At 59.7% G+C, this 13,796-nt stretch overlaps 1 protein-coding gene across 3 annotated transcripts in view; it reads right to left on the bottom strand.

Moving 5' to 3' along the window:
• The window catches only part of POLR2A (RNA polymerase II subunit A), a 69,578-nt gene that overhangs the window by 16,239 nt on the left and 39,543 nt on the right, over window positions 1–13,796 (bottom strand). For all 3 annotated transcript variants that reach the window (XM_086871731.1, XM_086871732.1, XM_086871733.1), the window contains 5 exons: window positions 12,404–12,587; window positions 10,315–10,486; window positions 6,541–6,646; window positions 4,194–4,399; window positions 2,478–2,702 (listed from right to left, as the gene is read on the bottom strand). In XM_086871731.1, coding sequence (XP_086727857.1) covers window positions 2,478–2,702; window positions 4,194–4,399; window positions 6,541–6,646; window positions 10,315–10,486; window positions 12,404–12,587 — 893 coding nt within the window. The remainder of the gene's footprint in view (window positions 1–2,477; window positions 2,703–4,193; window positions 4,400–6,540; window positions 6,647–10,314; window positions 10,487–12,403; window positions 12,588–13,796) is intronic.

Raw genomic sequence — 13,796 nt, 5'->3', positions numbered from 1 at the left:
CCCACCAGAACCCCCCAGACCCCCGGTTCCCCGTGGTTCCCCGGCGGTTCCCCGTGGTTGCCCCATGGTTCCCCGGTGGTTCCCTGGTGGTTCCCCATGGTTCCCCGGTGGTTCCCTGGTGGTTCCCCGTGGTTCCCCGTGGTTCCCCGGCGGTTCCCGGTGGTTCCCCACGGTTCCCGGTGGTTCCCCCGTGGTTCCCCGTGGTTCCCTGGTGGTTCCCCATGGTTCCCCCATGGTTCCCCGGCGGTTCCCGGTGGTTCCCCACGGTTCCCTGGTGGTTCCCTGGTGGTTCCCCATGGTTCCCCCGTGGTTCCCCCATGGTTCTCCGTGGTTCCCGGTGGTTCCCCGTGGTTCCCCACGGTTCCCGGTGGTTCCCCCGTGGTTCCCCCATGGTTCCTGGTGGTTCCCCACGGTTCCCCGCGGTTCCCCGTGGTTCCCGGTGGTCCCCCGTGGTTCCCCCATGGTTCTCCGTGGTTCCCGGTGGTTCCCCGTGGTTCCCCACGGTTCCCGGTGGTTCCCCCGTGGTTCCCCCATGGTTCCTGGTGGTTCCCCACGGTTCCCCGCGGTTCCCCGTGGTTCCCGGTGGTTCCCGGTGGTTCCCCGTGGTTCCCCATGGTTCCCGGTGGTTCCCCACGGTTCCCCACGGTTCCCTGCGGTTCCCGGTGGTTCCCCCATGGTTCCCCGCGGTTCCCCATGGTCCCCGGTGGTTCCCACTGTTCCCTGTGGTTCCCCGGTGGTTCCTGGTGGTTCCCCGGCTGCTCCCCGGTGGTTCCCCCATGGTTCCCCCGTGGTTCCCCCGTGGTTCCCCGTGGTTCCCCGGTGGTTCCTGGTGGTTCCCCGGCTGCTCCCCATGGTTCCCCGGCTGTTCCCCACGGTTCCCGGTGGTTCCCCGTGGTTCCCCCGTGGTTCCCCGGCTGCTCCCCGGTGGTTCCCCCATGGTTCCCTGGTGGTTCCCGGTGGTTCCCCGGTGGTTCCCCGTGGTTCCCCGGCGGTTCCCCCGTGGTTCCCCGCGGTTCCCCAGTGGTTCCCCACGGTCCCCGGCTGTTCCCCGGTGGTTCCCCACGGTGCCCCGTGGTTCCCCGCAGTTCCCCACGGTTCCCCGGCGATTCCCCGGCTGTTCCTCGGTGGTTCCCTGGTGGTTCCCCACGGTTCCTGGTGGTTCCCCGCAGTTCCCTGGCTGTTCCCCATGGTCCCTGGTGGTTCCCTGGTGGTTCCCCACGGTCCCCTGCTGTTCCCCGGTGGTTCCCCGTGGTTGCCCCATGGTTCCCCACAGTTCCCCGCGGCTCCCCGTGGTCCCTGGTGGTTCCCACAGTTCCCCGTGGTTCCCTGTGGTTCCCTGGTGGTTCCCCATGGTTCCCGGTGGTCCCCTGGCTGTCCCCCGGCTGTTCCCCGGTGGTTCCCCACTGTCCCCCATGGTTCCCCGTGGTTCCCCGTGGTTCCCCGGTGGTTCCCCGGTGGTTCCCCGGTGGTTCCCTGGTGGTTCCCCGTGGTTCCCCCATGGTTCCCCGGCGGTTCCCGGTGGTTCCCCGTGGTTCCCCGGTGGTTCCCCACGGTTCCCCACGGTTCCCTGGTGGTTCCCCCATGGTTCCCCGTGGTTCCCCACGGTTCCCGGTGGTTCCCCCGTGGTTCCTGGTGGTTCCCCGTGGTTCCCTGGTGGTTCCCCCATGGTTCCCCGTGGTTCCCCGGTGGTTCCCCACGGTTCCCCGGCTGTTCCCCGGCTGTTCCCCACAGTTCCCGGTGGTTCCCCACGGTTCCCGGTGGTTCCCTGTGGTTCCCCCGTGGTTCCCCCGTGGTTCCCCACGGTTCCCTGCGGTTCCCGGTGGTTCCCCCATGGTTCCCCGCGGTTCCCCATGGTTCCCTGGTGGTTCCCGGTGGTTCCTGGTGGTTCCCTGTGGTTCCCCGGTGGTTCCCCGTGGTTCCCCCGTGGTTCCCTGCGGTTCCCCGTGGTTCCCCACAGTTCCCCATCGTTCCCCGGTGGTTCCCGGTGGTTCCCCGGTGGTTCCCCCGTGGTTGCCCCATGGTTCCCTGCAGTTCCCTGGCTGTTCCCCACGGTCCCTGGTGGTTCCCCACGGTTCCCCACGGTCCCCGGCTGTTCCCCGGTGGTTCCCCACGGTGCCCCGTGGTTCCCCGCAGTTCCCCACGGTTCCCCGGCGGTTCCCCGGCGGTTCCCCGGTGTTTCCCCACTGTTCCCCACGGTCCCCGGCTGTTCCCCGGCTGTCCCCCGTGGTTCCCGGTGGTTCCCCGCGGTTCCCCACGGTCCCCGGCTGTTCCCCGCAGTTCCCCGTGGTTCCCGGTGGTTCCCCGTGGTTGCCCCATGGTTCCCCGACTGTTCCCCACGGTTCCCGGCTGTTCCCCGGTGGTTCCCCACGGTGCCCCGCGGTTCCCCGCAGTTCCCCACGGTTCCCCACGGTCCCCGGCTGTTCCCCGGTGGTTCCCCGTGGTTGCCCCGCGGTTCCCCGGCGGTTCCCCGGCCCCACCTTGGCGCGCTCGGCGTCGCGGGCGCTCTGGCCCAGCAGGAAGACGGTGAGCGACGGCGTCTTGGGCTTCTTGGAGATGTTGATGAGCTCCTTGAGGCGGGGCACGCCCAGCGTGACGTTCTTGGCCGACACCCCCGCGTAGTGGAAGGTGTTGAGGGTCATCTGCGTGGCCGGCTCGCCCAGGGACTGCGCCGCCAGCGCCCCGACCATCTCACCGGGGTGGGCCTGGGGGCACGGGGAAAGGTCACCCGCACAGAACCCCGGAGGTGACCCCAAACAACCCAGAGTGACCCCAAATCCATCCCCAGTGACCCCAAATCCATCGAGAGTGACCCCAAATCCATCCAGAGTGACCCCAAATCCATCCAGAGTGACCCCAAACAACCCAGAGTGACCCCAAATCCATCCAGAGTGACCCCAAATCCATCCCCAGTGACCCCAAATCCATCCAGAGTGACCCCAAACCCCAAAGGTGACCCCAGACTCACGATGGCCTGGTTGAACTTGGACTCGATCTCCCCCAGCAGCTGAACCCAGGCACCCCCAGGTGTGACCCCAAACCCCAAATTCTGACCCCAAACCCCAGGTGTGACCCCAAACCCCAAATTCTGACCCCAAACCCCAGGTGTGACCCCAAACCCCCAGGTGTGACCCCAAAACCCCAAAACTCCTGCTCACGATGGCCTGGTTGAACTTGGACTCGATCTCCCCCAGCAGCTGAACCCAGGCACCTCCAGGTGTGACCCCAAACCCCAAATTCTGACCCCAAACCCCAGGTGTGACCCCAAAGGTGACCCCAAAGGTGACCCCAGACACTCACGATGGCCTGGTTGAACTTGGACTCGATCTCCCCCAGCAGCTGAACCCAGGCACCCCCAGGTGTGACCCCAAACCCCAAATTCTGACCCCAAACCCCAGGTGTGACCCCAAAGGTGACCCCAGACACTCACGATGGCCTGGTTGAACTTGGACTCGATCTCCCCCAGCAGCTGAACCCAGGAACCTCCAGGTGTGACCCCAAACCCCCCAGGTGTGACCCCAAACCCCAGGTGTGACCCCAAACCCCAAATTCTGACCCCAAACCCCAGGTGTGACCCCAAAACCCCCAGATGTGACCCCAAAACCCCAAAACTCCTGCTCACGATGGCCTGGTTGAACTTGGACTCGATCTCCCCCAGCAGCTGAACCCAGGCACCTCCAGGTGTGACCCCAAACCCCAAATTCTGACCCCAAACCCCAGGTGTGACCCCAAAGGTGACCCCAAAGGTGACCCCAGACACTCACGATGGCCTGGTTGAACTTGGACTCGATCTCCCCCAGCAGCTGAACCCAGGAACCTCCAGGTGTGACCCCAAACCCCAGGTGTGACCCCGAACCCCAGGTGTGACCCCAAAGGTGACCCCAGACACTCACGATGGCCTGGTTGAACTTGGACTCGATCTCCCCCAGCAGCTGAACCCAGGCACCTCCAGGTGTGACCCCAAACCTCCAGAATGACCCCAAACACTGACCCCAAACCCCAGGTGTGACCCCAAACCCCAGGTGTGACCCCAAAGGTGACCCCAAAGGTGACCCCAGACACTCACGATGGCCTGGTTGAACTTGGACTCGATCTCCCCCAGCAGCTGAACCCAGGCACCTCCAGGTGTGACCCCAAACCCCAGGTGTGACCCCAAACCCCCAGGTGTGACCCCAAAGGTGACCCCAGACACTCACGATGGCCTGGTTGAACTTGGACTCGATCTCCCCCAGCAGCCAGTCGAAGGCCTCCCCGCTGAGCCGGAACTCCTCCACCATGCGGCGGCTGCAGAGGGTGGAGCGCAGGTGGATGTTGAAGAGCAGCGTCGCGTTCTCCTGCGCCTGGCGGCTCAGAGGGTCCTCCCCGTTAACGATCACCAGCTTCCGGCTCAGCTCCTTCACCCCTGCGGGACAGCGCCGTCACCGAGGGGGGACACGGACCTCCAGAGCCTGCCTGGGGGGCTGGAGAACCTCCAGAGCCTGCCTGGGGGTCTCAAGGACCTCCAGAACATTCCTGGGGGCTGGAGAACCTCCAGAGCCTGCCTGAGGGTCTCAAGGACCTCCAGAACATTCCTGGGGGGACTCAAGGACCTCCAGAACATTCCTGGGGGGTCTCAAGGACCTCCAGAACATTCCTGAGGGGATTCAAGGACCTCCAGAACATTCCTGGGGGTCTCAAGGACCTCCAGAACATTCCTGAGGGTCTCAAGGACCTCCAGAACATTCCTGGGGGCTGGAGAACCTCCAGAACATTCCTGGGGGGACTCAAGGACCTCCAGAACATTCCTGGGGGGACTCAAGGACCTCCAGAACATTCCTGGGGGGACTCAAGGACCTCCAGAACATTCCTGGGGGGACTCAAGGACCTCCAGAACATTCCTGAGGGGACTCAAGGACCTCCAGAACCTTCCTGGGGGGCTCAAGGACCTCCAGAACATTCCTGGGGGGCTGGAGAACCTCCAGAACATTCCTGAGGGGTTGGAGAACCTCCAGAACATTCCTGAGGGGCTGGAGAACCTCCAGAACATTCCTGAGGGTCTCAAGGACCTCCAGAGCCTGCCTGGGGGCTGGAGAACCTCCAGAACATTCCTGGGGGTCTCAAGGACCTCCAGAACATTCCTGAGGGTCTCAAGGACCTCCAGAACATTCCTGAGGGGCTGGAGAACCTCCAGAACATTCCTGGGGGTCTCAAGGACCTCCAGAACATTCCTGAGGGGCTGGAGAACCTCCAGAGCCTGCCTGAGGGTCTCAAGGACCTCCAGAACATTCCTGGGGGGCTGGAGAACCTCCAGAACATTCCTGGGGGGACTCAAGGACCTCCAGAACATTCCTGAGGGTCTCAAGGACCTCCAGAACATTCCTGAGGGTCTCAAGGACCTCCAGAACCTTCCTGGGGGCTGGAGAACCTCCAGAACATTCCTGGGGGGCTGGAGAACCTCCAGAACATTCCTGAGGGTCTCAAGGACCTCCAGAACATTCCTGGGGGGCTGGAGAACCTCCAGAACATTCCTGAGGGTCTCAAGGACCTCCAGAACGTTCCTGGGGGCTGGAGAACCTCCAGAACATTCCTGAGGGGCTGGAGAACCTCCAGAACATTCCTGGGGGGCTGGAGAACCTCCAGAACATTCCTGGGGGGCTGGAGAACCTCCAGAACATTCCTGGGGGGACTCAAGGACCTCCAGAACATTCCTGAGGGTCTCAAGGACCTCCAGAACGTTCCTGGGGGCTGGAGAACCTCCAGAACATTCCTGGGGGTCTCAAGGACCTCCAGAACATTCCTGGGGGGCTGGAGAACCTCCAGAACATTCCTGAGGGTCTCAAGGACCTCCAGAACATTCCTGGGGGTCTCAAGGACCTCCAGAACCTTCCCGGAGGTCCCCAATCTCAGCAGAGCTTCCTGAGGCTCCCATGTACCCCCAGAATTTTCTTGGGGTCCTTCAAGTCCCCTGGGGCCTTCTTGGGGGTCTTCAACCCCCCAACCTTCACTGGAGTCCCCAAGTCCACCTGGGACCTTCTCAGGTGCCACTGGAGTCCCCAGATCCACCCAGAACCTTTTCAAAGGTCACAGAGGTGTCCCCAAGTCCACCTGGGACCTTCTCAGATGTCACTGGAGTCCCCAGATCCAGCTGGGACCTTCTCAGGGGTCACTGGGGTGTCCCCAAGTGTCCCTGGGACCTTCTCAGGGGTCACTGGAGTCCCCAAGTCCCCCCAGAACCTTCTCAGATGTCACGGGGGTGTCCCCAGATCCACCCAGAACCTTCTCAAAGGTCACAGAGGTGTCCCCAGATCCACCTGGGACCTTCTCAGAGGTCACTGAAGTCCTCAAGTGTCCCTGGGACCTTCTCAGGTGTCTCAGGGTTGTCCCCAAGTCCCCCAGAACCTTCTGAAAGGTCACTGGAGACTCCAAATCCACCTGGGACCTTCTCAGGGGTCCCGGGGGTGTCCCCAAGTCCCCCTGGGACCTTCCCAAGTCCCCCCAGGTCCTTTGTGAGGACCGTGGTGGCTCCAAAGCCCCCCCAGGTGGGTTTTGGGGTCCCCCACTCACCCTCCACCACCTTGACCGGGTGAAGGTCCGAGGGCAGCCGGGAGTTGATGTGGAAAATCTTCTGAGCGTTCCAGATCATGCGGAGCAGGTTACAGGGGAGCACCACCTGCAGGAGAACCCCAAAAACGGGGTCAGGACACCCAGAAACGGGGTGAGAACCCCAAAAACAGGGTCAGGAGACCCAAAAACGGGGTCAGGACACCCAGAAACGGGGTGAGAACCCCAAAAATGGGGTGAGAACACCAAAAAATGGGGTCAGGACACCAAAAATGGGGTGAGAACACCAAAAATGGGGTGAGAACACCAAAAAATGGGGTGAGAACCCCAAAAATGGGGTGAGAACACCAAAAATGGGGTGAGAACACCAAAAATGGGGTGAGAACACCAAAAAATGGGGTGAGAACCCCAAAAATGGGGTGAGAACACCAAAAATGGGGTGAGAACACCAAAAATGGGGTGAGAACACCAAAAAATGGGGTCAGGACACCCAAAAATGGGGTGAGAACACCCAAAAATGGGGTGAGGACACCCAAAAATGGGGTGAGAACCCCAAAAATGGGGTCAGGAGACCCAAAAACGGGGTGAGAACCCCAAAAACGGGGTGAGAACACCAAAAACGGGGTCAGGACACCCAAAAATGGGGTCAGGACACCCAAAAACGGGGTGAGGACACCCAAAAACGGGGTGAGAACCCCAAAAACGGGGTCAGGACACCAAAAACGGGGTGAGAACACCAAAAATGGGGTGAGGACACCAAAAACGGGGTGAGAACACCAAAAACGGGGTGAGAACTCCAAAAATGGGGTCAGGACACCCAAAAACGAGGTGAGAACACCAAAAACGGGGTGAGAACTCCAAAAATGGGGTCAGGACACCCAAAAATGGGGTGAGAACACCCAAAAATGGGGTGAGGACACCCAAAAATGGGGTGAGAACACCCAAAAATGGGGTCAGGAGACCCAAAAACGGGGTCAGGACACCCAGAAACGGGGTGAGGACACCAAAAACGGGGTCAGGACACCAAAAATGGGGTGAGAACACCAAAAAATGGGGTCAGGACACCAAAAACGGAGTCAGGACACCCAAAAATGGGGTGAGAACACCCAAACACGGGGTCAGGACACCCAAAAACGGGGTGAGAACCCCAAAAATGGGGTGAGAACACCAAAAACGGGGTCAGGACACCCAAAACCGGGGTGAGAACACGTAAAAATGGGATGAGAACACCCAAAAACGGGGTCAGGACACCCAAAAACGGGGTGAGGACACCAAAAATGGGGTGAGAACACCAAAAATGGGGTGAGAACACCCAAAACGGGGTCAGGACACCCAAAAATGGGGTCAGGACACCCAAAACGGGGTGAGAACACCCAAAAATGGGGTCAGAACACCAAAAATGGGGTGAGAACCCCAAAAATGGGGTCAGGACACCCAAAAATGGGGTGAGAACACCAAAAACGGGGTGAGAACTCCAAAAATGGGGTCAGGACACCCAAAAATGGGGTGAGAACACCCAAAAATGGGGTCAGGACACCCAAAAATGGGGTGAGAACCCCAAAAACGGGGTCAGGACACCAAAAACGGGGTGAGAACCCCAAAAACGGGGTCAGGACACCCAAAAATGGGGTGAGAACCCCAAAAACAGGGTGAGAACACCAAAAACGGGGTGAGAACACCAAAAATGGGGTGAGAACCCCAAAAACGGGGTCAGGACACCCAAAAACGGGGTGAGAACACCAAAAACGGGGTCAGGACACCAAAAATGGGGTGAGAACACCCAAAAACGGGGTGAGAACCCCAAAAACGGGGTCAGGACACCCAAAAAGGGGTGAGAACACCAAAAATGGGGTGAGGACACCCAAAAATGGGGTGAGAACCCCAAAAATGGGGTGAGAACACCCAAAAATGGGGTGAGAACACCCAAAAACGGGGTGAGAACACCAAAAATGGGGTGTCAGGACCCCAAAACCCCCGGTTGAATTTTGGGGTACCCCAAGATGGGGTTTGGATTTCAGGTCACCCTCAGCAGCTTTGGAGAGTGGCCCAGATGGGGTTTGGGGTGTCCTGGTTGGGGTTTGGGGTGTCCAGGAGTTTTTGGGGTATCTCAGTTGGGTTTTGGGGTGTCTCCATTGGGTTTTGAGGTGTCCTGGTTGGATTTTGGGGTGTCCAGGAGTTTTTGGGTTATCTCAGTTGGATTTTGGGGTGTCCAGGTTGGGTTTTGAGGTGTCCCAGAAGTTTTTGGGGTATCTCAGTTGGATTTTGGGGTGTCCAGGAGTTTTTGGGTTATCTCATTTGGGTTTTTGGGGTATCTCAGTTGGATTTTGGGGTGTCCAGGTTGGATTTTGGGGTGTCCAGGAGTTTTTGGTGTATCTCAGTTGGGTTTTGGGGTGTCTCCATTGGGTTTTGAGGTGTCCTGGTTGGATTTTGGGGTGTCCAGGAGTTTTTGGGGTATCTCAGTTGGGTTTTGGGGTGTCTCCATTGGGTTTTGAGGTGTCCTGGTTGGATTTTGGGGTGTCCAGGAGTTTTTGGGTTATCTCAGTTGGATTTTGGGGTGTCCAGGTTGGGTTTTGAGGTGTCCCAGAAGTTTTTGGGGTATCTCAGTTGGATTTTGGGGTGTCCAGGAGTTTTTGGGTTATCTCATTTGGGTTTTTGGGGTATCTCAGTTGGATTTTGGGGTGTCCAGGTTGGATTTTGGGGTGTCCAGGAGTTTTTGGTGTATCTCAGTTGGGTTTTGGGGTGTCTCCATTGGGTTTTGAGGTGTCCTGGTTGGATTTTGGGGTGTCCAGGAGTTTTTGGGTTATCTCAGTTGGATTTTGGGGTGTCCTGGTTGGGGTTTGGGGTGTCCCAGGGGTTTTTGGGTATCTGGGCTGGGGTTTGGGGTGTCCTGGTTGGGTTTTGAGGTGTCCCAGAAGTTTTTGGGGTATCTCAGTTGGATTTTGGGCTGTCCAGGAGTTTTTGGGTTATCTCAGTTGGATTTTGGGGTGTCCAGGTTGGGGTTTGGGGTGTCCCAGAAGTTTTCGGGGTATCTCAGTTGGGGTTTGGGGTGTCCAGGAGTTTTTGGGTTATCTCAGTTGGGTTTTGGGGTGTCCTGGTTGGGGTTTGGGGTGTCTCTGTTGGGTTTTGGGGTTCCTCGGTTGGATTTTGAGGTGTCCCAGAAGTTTTTGGGGTATCTCAGTTGGATTTTGGGGTGTCCAGGAGTTTTTGCTGCATCTCAGTTGGGTTTTGGGGTATCTGGGTTGGGTTTTGGTGTATCTGGGTTGGGTTTTGGGGTGTCCCAGCAGTTTCTGGGTTGGGTTTTGGGGTGTCCCAGCAGTTTTTGGTGTATCTTGGTTGGGTTTTGAGGTGTCCCAGGAGTTTTTGGGGTATCTCAGTTGGGTTTTGGGGTGCCCTGGTTGGGTTTTGGGGTGTCCCAGCAGTTTTTGGTGTATCTGGGTTGGGTTTTGGTGTATCTCAGTTGGGTTTTGGGGTGTCCTGGTTGGGTTTTGGTGCATCTGGGTTGGGTTTTGGGGTGTCCTGGTTGGGTTTCGGTGTATCTGGGTTGGGTTTTGGGGTATCTCAGTTGGGTTTTGGGGTGTCCTGGTTGGGTTTTGGGGTATCTGGGTTGGGTTTTGGGGTGTCCCAGCAGTTTTTGGTGTATCTGGGTTGGGTTTTGGTGTATCTGGGTTGGGTTTTGGTGTATCTGGGTTGGGTTTTGGGGTGTCCCAGCAGTTTTTGGTGTATCTCAGTTGGGTTTTGGGGTATCCCAGCAGTTTCTGGGGTGGATTTTGGTGTCACCTTGCTGTCCCCGGTGGGGAAGATGACCCTGAGCACCTCCCTGTCCTCGCGCATGCGCTCGAACTCGCGCTCCAGCTCGTTCTGGATGTGGGCGTTGGACAGGATGTCCTTGACCAGCTCCTCCTGCAGCGTCCGGCGCAGCGCCCGCTCGTTGGTGTAGTCAAACTTGAACCTGGGGGGACACGGGGACACCTCAGGGACACCTCGGGGACACCCAGGGACACCAGGAACATCTTGGGGACACCCAGGGACACCCTGGGGACACCTCGGGGACACCCAGGGACACCAGGAACATCTTGGGGACACCCAAGGACACCTCGGGGACATCTCAGGGACACCTCGGGGACAACCAGGGACATCTCGGGGACACCCAGGGACAACCAGGGATATCTTGGGGACACCCAGGGACACCTCAGTGACACCCAGGGACACCTCAGGGACACCCAGGGACACCTCGGGGACATCTCAGGGACACCCAGGGACACCTCAGGGACACCTTGGGGACACCCAAGGACACCTCAGGGACATCTCGGGGACAACCAGGGACACCTTGGGGACATCTTGGGGACACCCAAGGACACCTCGGGGACATCTCGGGGACACCTCAGGGACACCCGGGGACACCTCGGGGACACCCAGGGACATCTTGGGGACACCCAGGGACACCTCAGGGACACCCAGGGACACCTTGGGGACACCCAAGGACACCAAGGGACACCTTGGGGACATCTTGGGGACACCCAAGGACACCTCGGGGACATCTCGGGGACACCCAAGGACACCTCAGGGACACCCAGGGACACCCTGGGGACACCCAGGGACACCTCAGGGACACCCAGGGACACCTCGGGAACATCTCAGGGACACCTCGGGAACATCTCAGGGACACCTTGGGGACATCTCAGGGACACCCAGGGACACCTCAGGGACACCCAGGGACACCTCGGGAACATCTCAGGGACACCTCGGGGACACCTTGGGGTCACCCAGGGACACCTTGGGGACATCTCAGGGACACCCAGGAACACCTCAGGGACATCTCAGGGACACCTCGGGGACACCCAGGAACACCTCGGGGACACCCAAGGACACCAAGGGACACCTCGGGGACACCCAGGGACACCTCAGGGACACCAGGGACACCTCGGGGACACCTGAGGGACACCCAGGGGACACCAGAGCGTCACCCACCACAGGCTGGAGGAGCTTGGGGACACCAAAGGAGTTGGTCCATATTGGGTAACGCCCCAAAATGTGACCAGGAGAAGGTTGGGGACACCAAAAGTGACCAAAGGTTGTGAGGAGAAGGTTGGGGACCCCAAGATGTCCCCAACTCCCATTTGAAGACCCCAAGATGTCCCCAAGTCCTGCCTGAAGACCTCAACTCTCGTTTGAAGACCCCAAAATGTCTCCAACTCCTGCCTGAAGACCTCAAGATGTCCCCAACTCTCGTTTGAAGACCTCAACCCTCATTTGAAGACCCCAAGATGTCCCCAAGTCCCATCTGAAGACCTCTGATGTCCCCAACTCCCATCTGAAGACCCCAAGATGTCCTCAACTCTCACTTGAAGACCCCAAGATGTCCCCAACACTCATTTGAAGACCCCAACTCCCATGTGAAGACCCCAAGATGTCTCCAACTCCTACCAGAAGACCCCAAGATGTCTCCAAGTCCTGCCTGAAGACCCCAAGATGTCTCCAAGCCCTGCCTGAAGACCCCAAGATGTCCCCAAGTCCTACCAGAGAACCCCAAGATGTCCCCAAGTCCCATCTGAAGACCTCTGAAGATCTCAACTCTCATCTGGAGACCCCAAGATGTCTCCAAGTCCTGCCTGAAGACCCCCAAGATGTCCCCAACTCCCATTTGAAGACCTCAAGATGTCCCCAAGTCCCATCTGAAGACCCCCAAGATGTCCCCAACTCTCATCTGAAGACCTCTGAAGACCTCAACTCTCATCTGAAGACCCCAAGATGTCTCCAAGCCCTGCCTGAAGACCCCAAGATGTCCCCAGCTCCTGGAATGAGCCCCCCGATGACCCCAACCGGGTCCACTGACCCCTCCCACCACCACGCCCCTCCTGGTCCTCACTTCTTCTCGAAGGCCTTGTTGGAGGGTTTGAGGGTGGCCAGGTTCTGGAACTCCACACTCTCCCCGGCCAGCCCGTCCTCGCCGTAGCGCAGCTGCACCACCTGGTTGATGGAGTTCCTGACCGTGGCGTCGTACTTCACCATCACCGACTCCATGGACTTGATCAGCCGCCGCTGGATGTACCCTGGGGGTGGGGAGGGGTCAGGAGGCATCTGGGGAGGGTCTGGGGTCTCCAGGAGGCATCTGGGGAGGGTTTGGGGTCTCCAGGAGGCATCTGGGGAGGGTTTGGGGTCTCCAGGAGGCATCTGGGGAGGGTTTGGGGTCTCCAGGAGGCATCTGGGGAGGGTTTGGGGTCTCCAGGAGGCATCTGGGGAGGGTTTGGGGTTCCTGGAGGCATCTGGGGAGGGTTTGGGGTTCCTGGAGGCATCTGGGGAGGGTTTGGGGTTCCTGGAGGCATCTGGGGAGGGTTTGGGGTCTCCTGGAGGCATCTGGGGAGGGTTTGGGGTCTCCAGGAGGCATCTGGGGAGGGTTTGGGGTTCCTGGAGGCATCTGGGGAGGGTTTGGGGTCTCCAGGAGGCATCTGGGGAGGGTTTGGGGTTCCTGGAGGCATCTGGGGAGGGTTTGGGGTCTCCAGGAGGCATCTGGGGAGGGTTTGGGGTCTCCTGGAGGCATCTGGGAAGGGTTTGGGGTCTCCAGGAGGCATCTGGGGAGGGTTTGGGGATCTCCAGGAGGCATCTGGGGAGGGTTTGGGGTCTCCAGGAGGCATCTGGGGAGGGTTTGGGGATCTCCAGGAGGCATCTGGGGAACATCTGGGGTCTCCAGGAGGCATCTGGGGAGGGTTTGAGGTCTCCAGGAGGCATCTGGGGAGGGTCTGGGGTCTCCAGGAGGCATCTGGGGAGGGTTTGGGGTTCCTGGAGGCATCTGGGGAGGGTTTGGGGTCTCCAGGAGGCATCTGGGGAGGGTTTGGGGTTTCCAGGAGGCATCTGGGGAGGGTTTGGGGTTCCTGGAGGCATCTGGGGAGGGTTTGGGGTCTCCAGGAGGCATCTGGGGAGGGTTTGGGGTCTCCAGGAGGCATCTGGGGAGGGTTTGGGGTCTCCAGGAGGCATCTGGGGAGGGTTTGGGGTCTCCAGGAGGCATCTAGGGAGGGTTTGGGGTCTCCTGGAGGCATCTGGGGAGGGTTTGGGGTCTCCAGGAGGCATCTGGGGAGGGTTTGGGGTCTCCAGGAGGCATCTGGGGAGGGTTTGGGGTCTCCAGGAGGCATCTGGGGAGGGTTTGGGGTCTCCAGGAGGCATCTAGGGAGGGTTTGGGGTCTCCAGGAGGCATCTGGGGAGGGTTTGGGGTCTCCAGGAGGCATCTGGGGAGGGTTTGGGGTTCCTGGAGGCATCTGGGGAGG

The sequence above is a fragment of the Cyanistes caeruleus genome, chromosome 37 (assembly GCF_971803275.1).
Source record: "Cyanistes caeruleus chromosome 37, bCyaCae1.hap1.1, whole genome shotgun sequence".
In the NCBI taxonomy this organism is placed as follows: domain Eukaryota; kingdom Metazoa; phylum Chordata; class Aves; order Passeriformes; family Paridae; genus Cyanistes; species Cyanistes caeruleus.
Note: the sequence above shows the minus strand (reverse complement) of the source record. Positions and strands in the feature narration are given on the sequence as shown.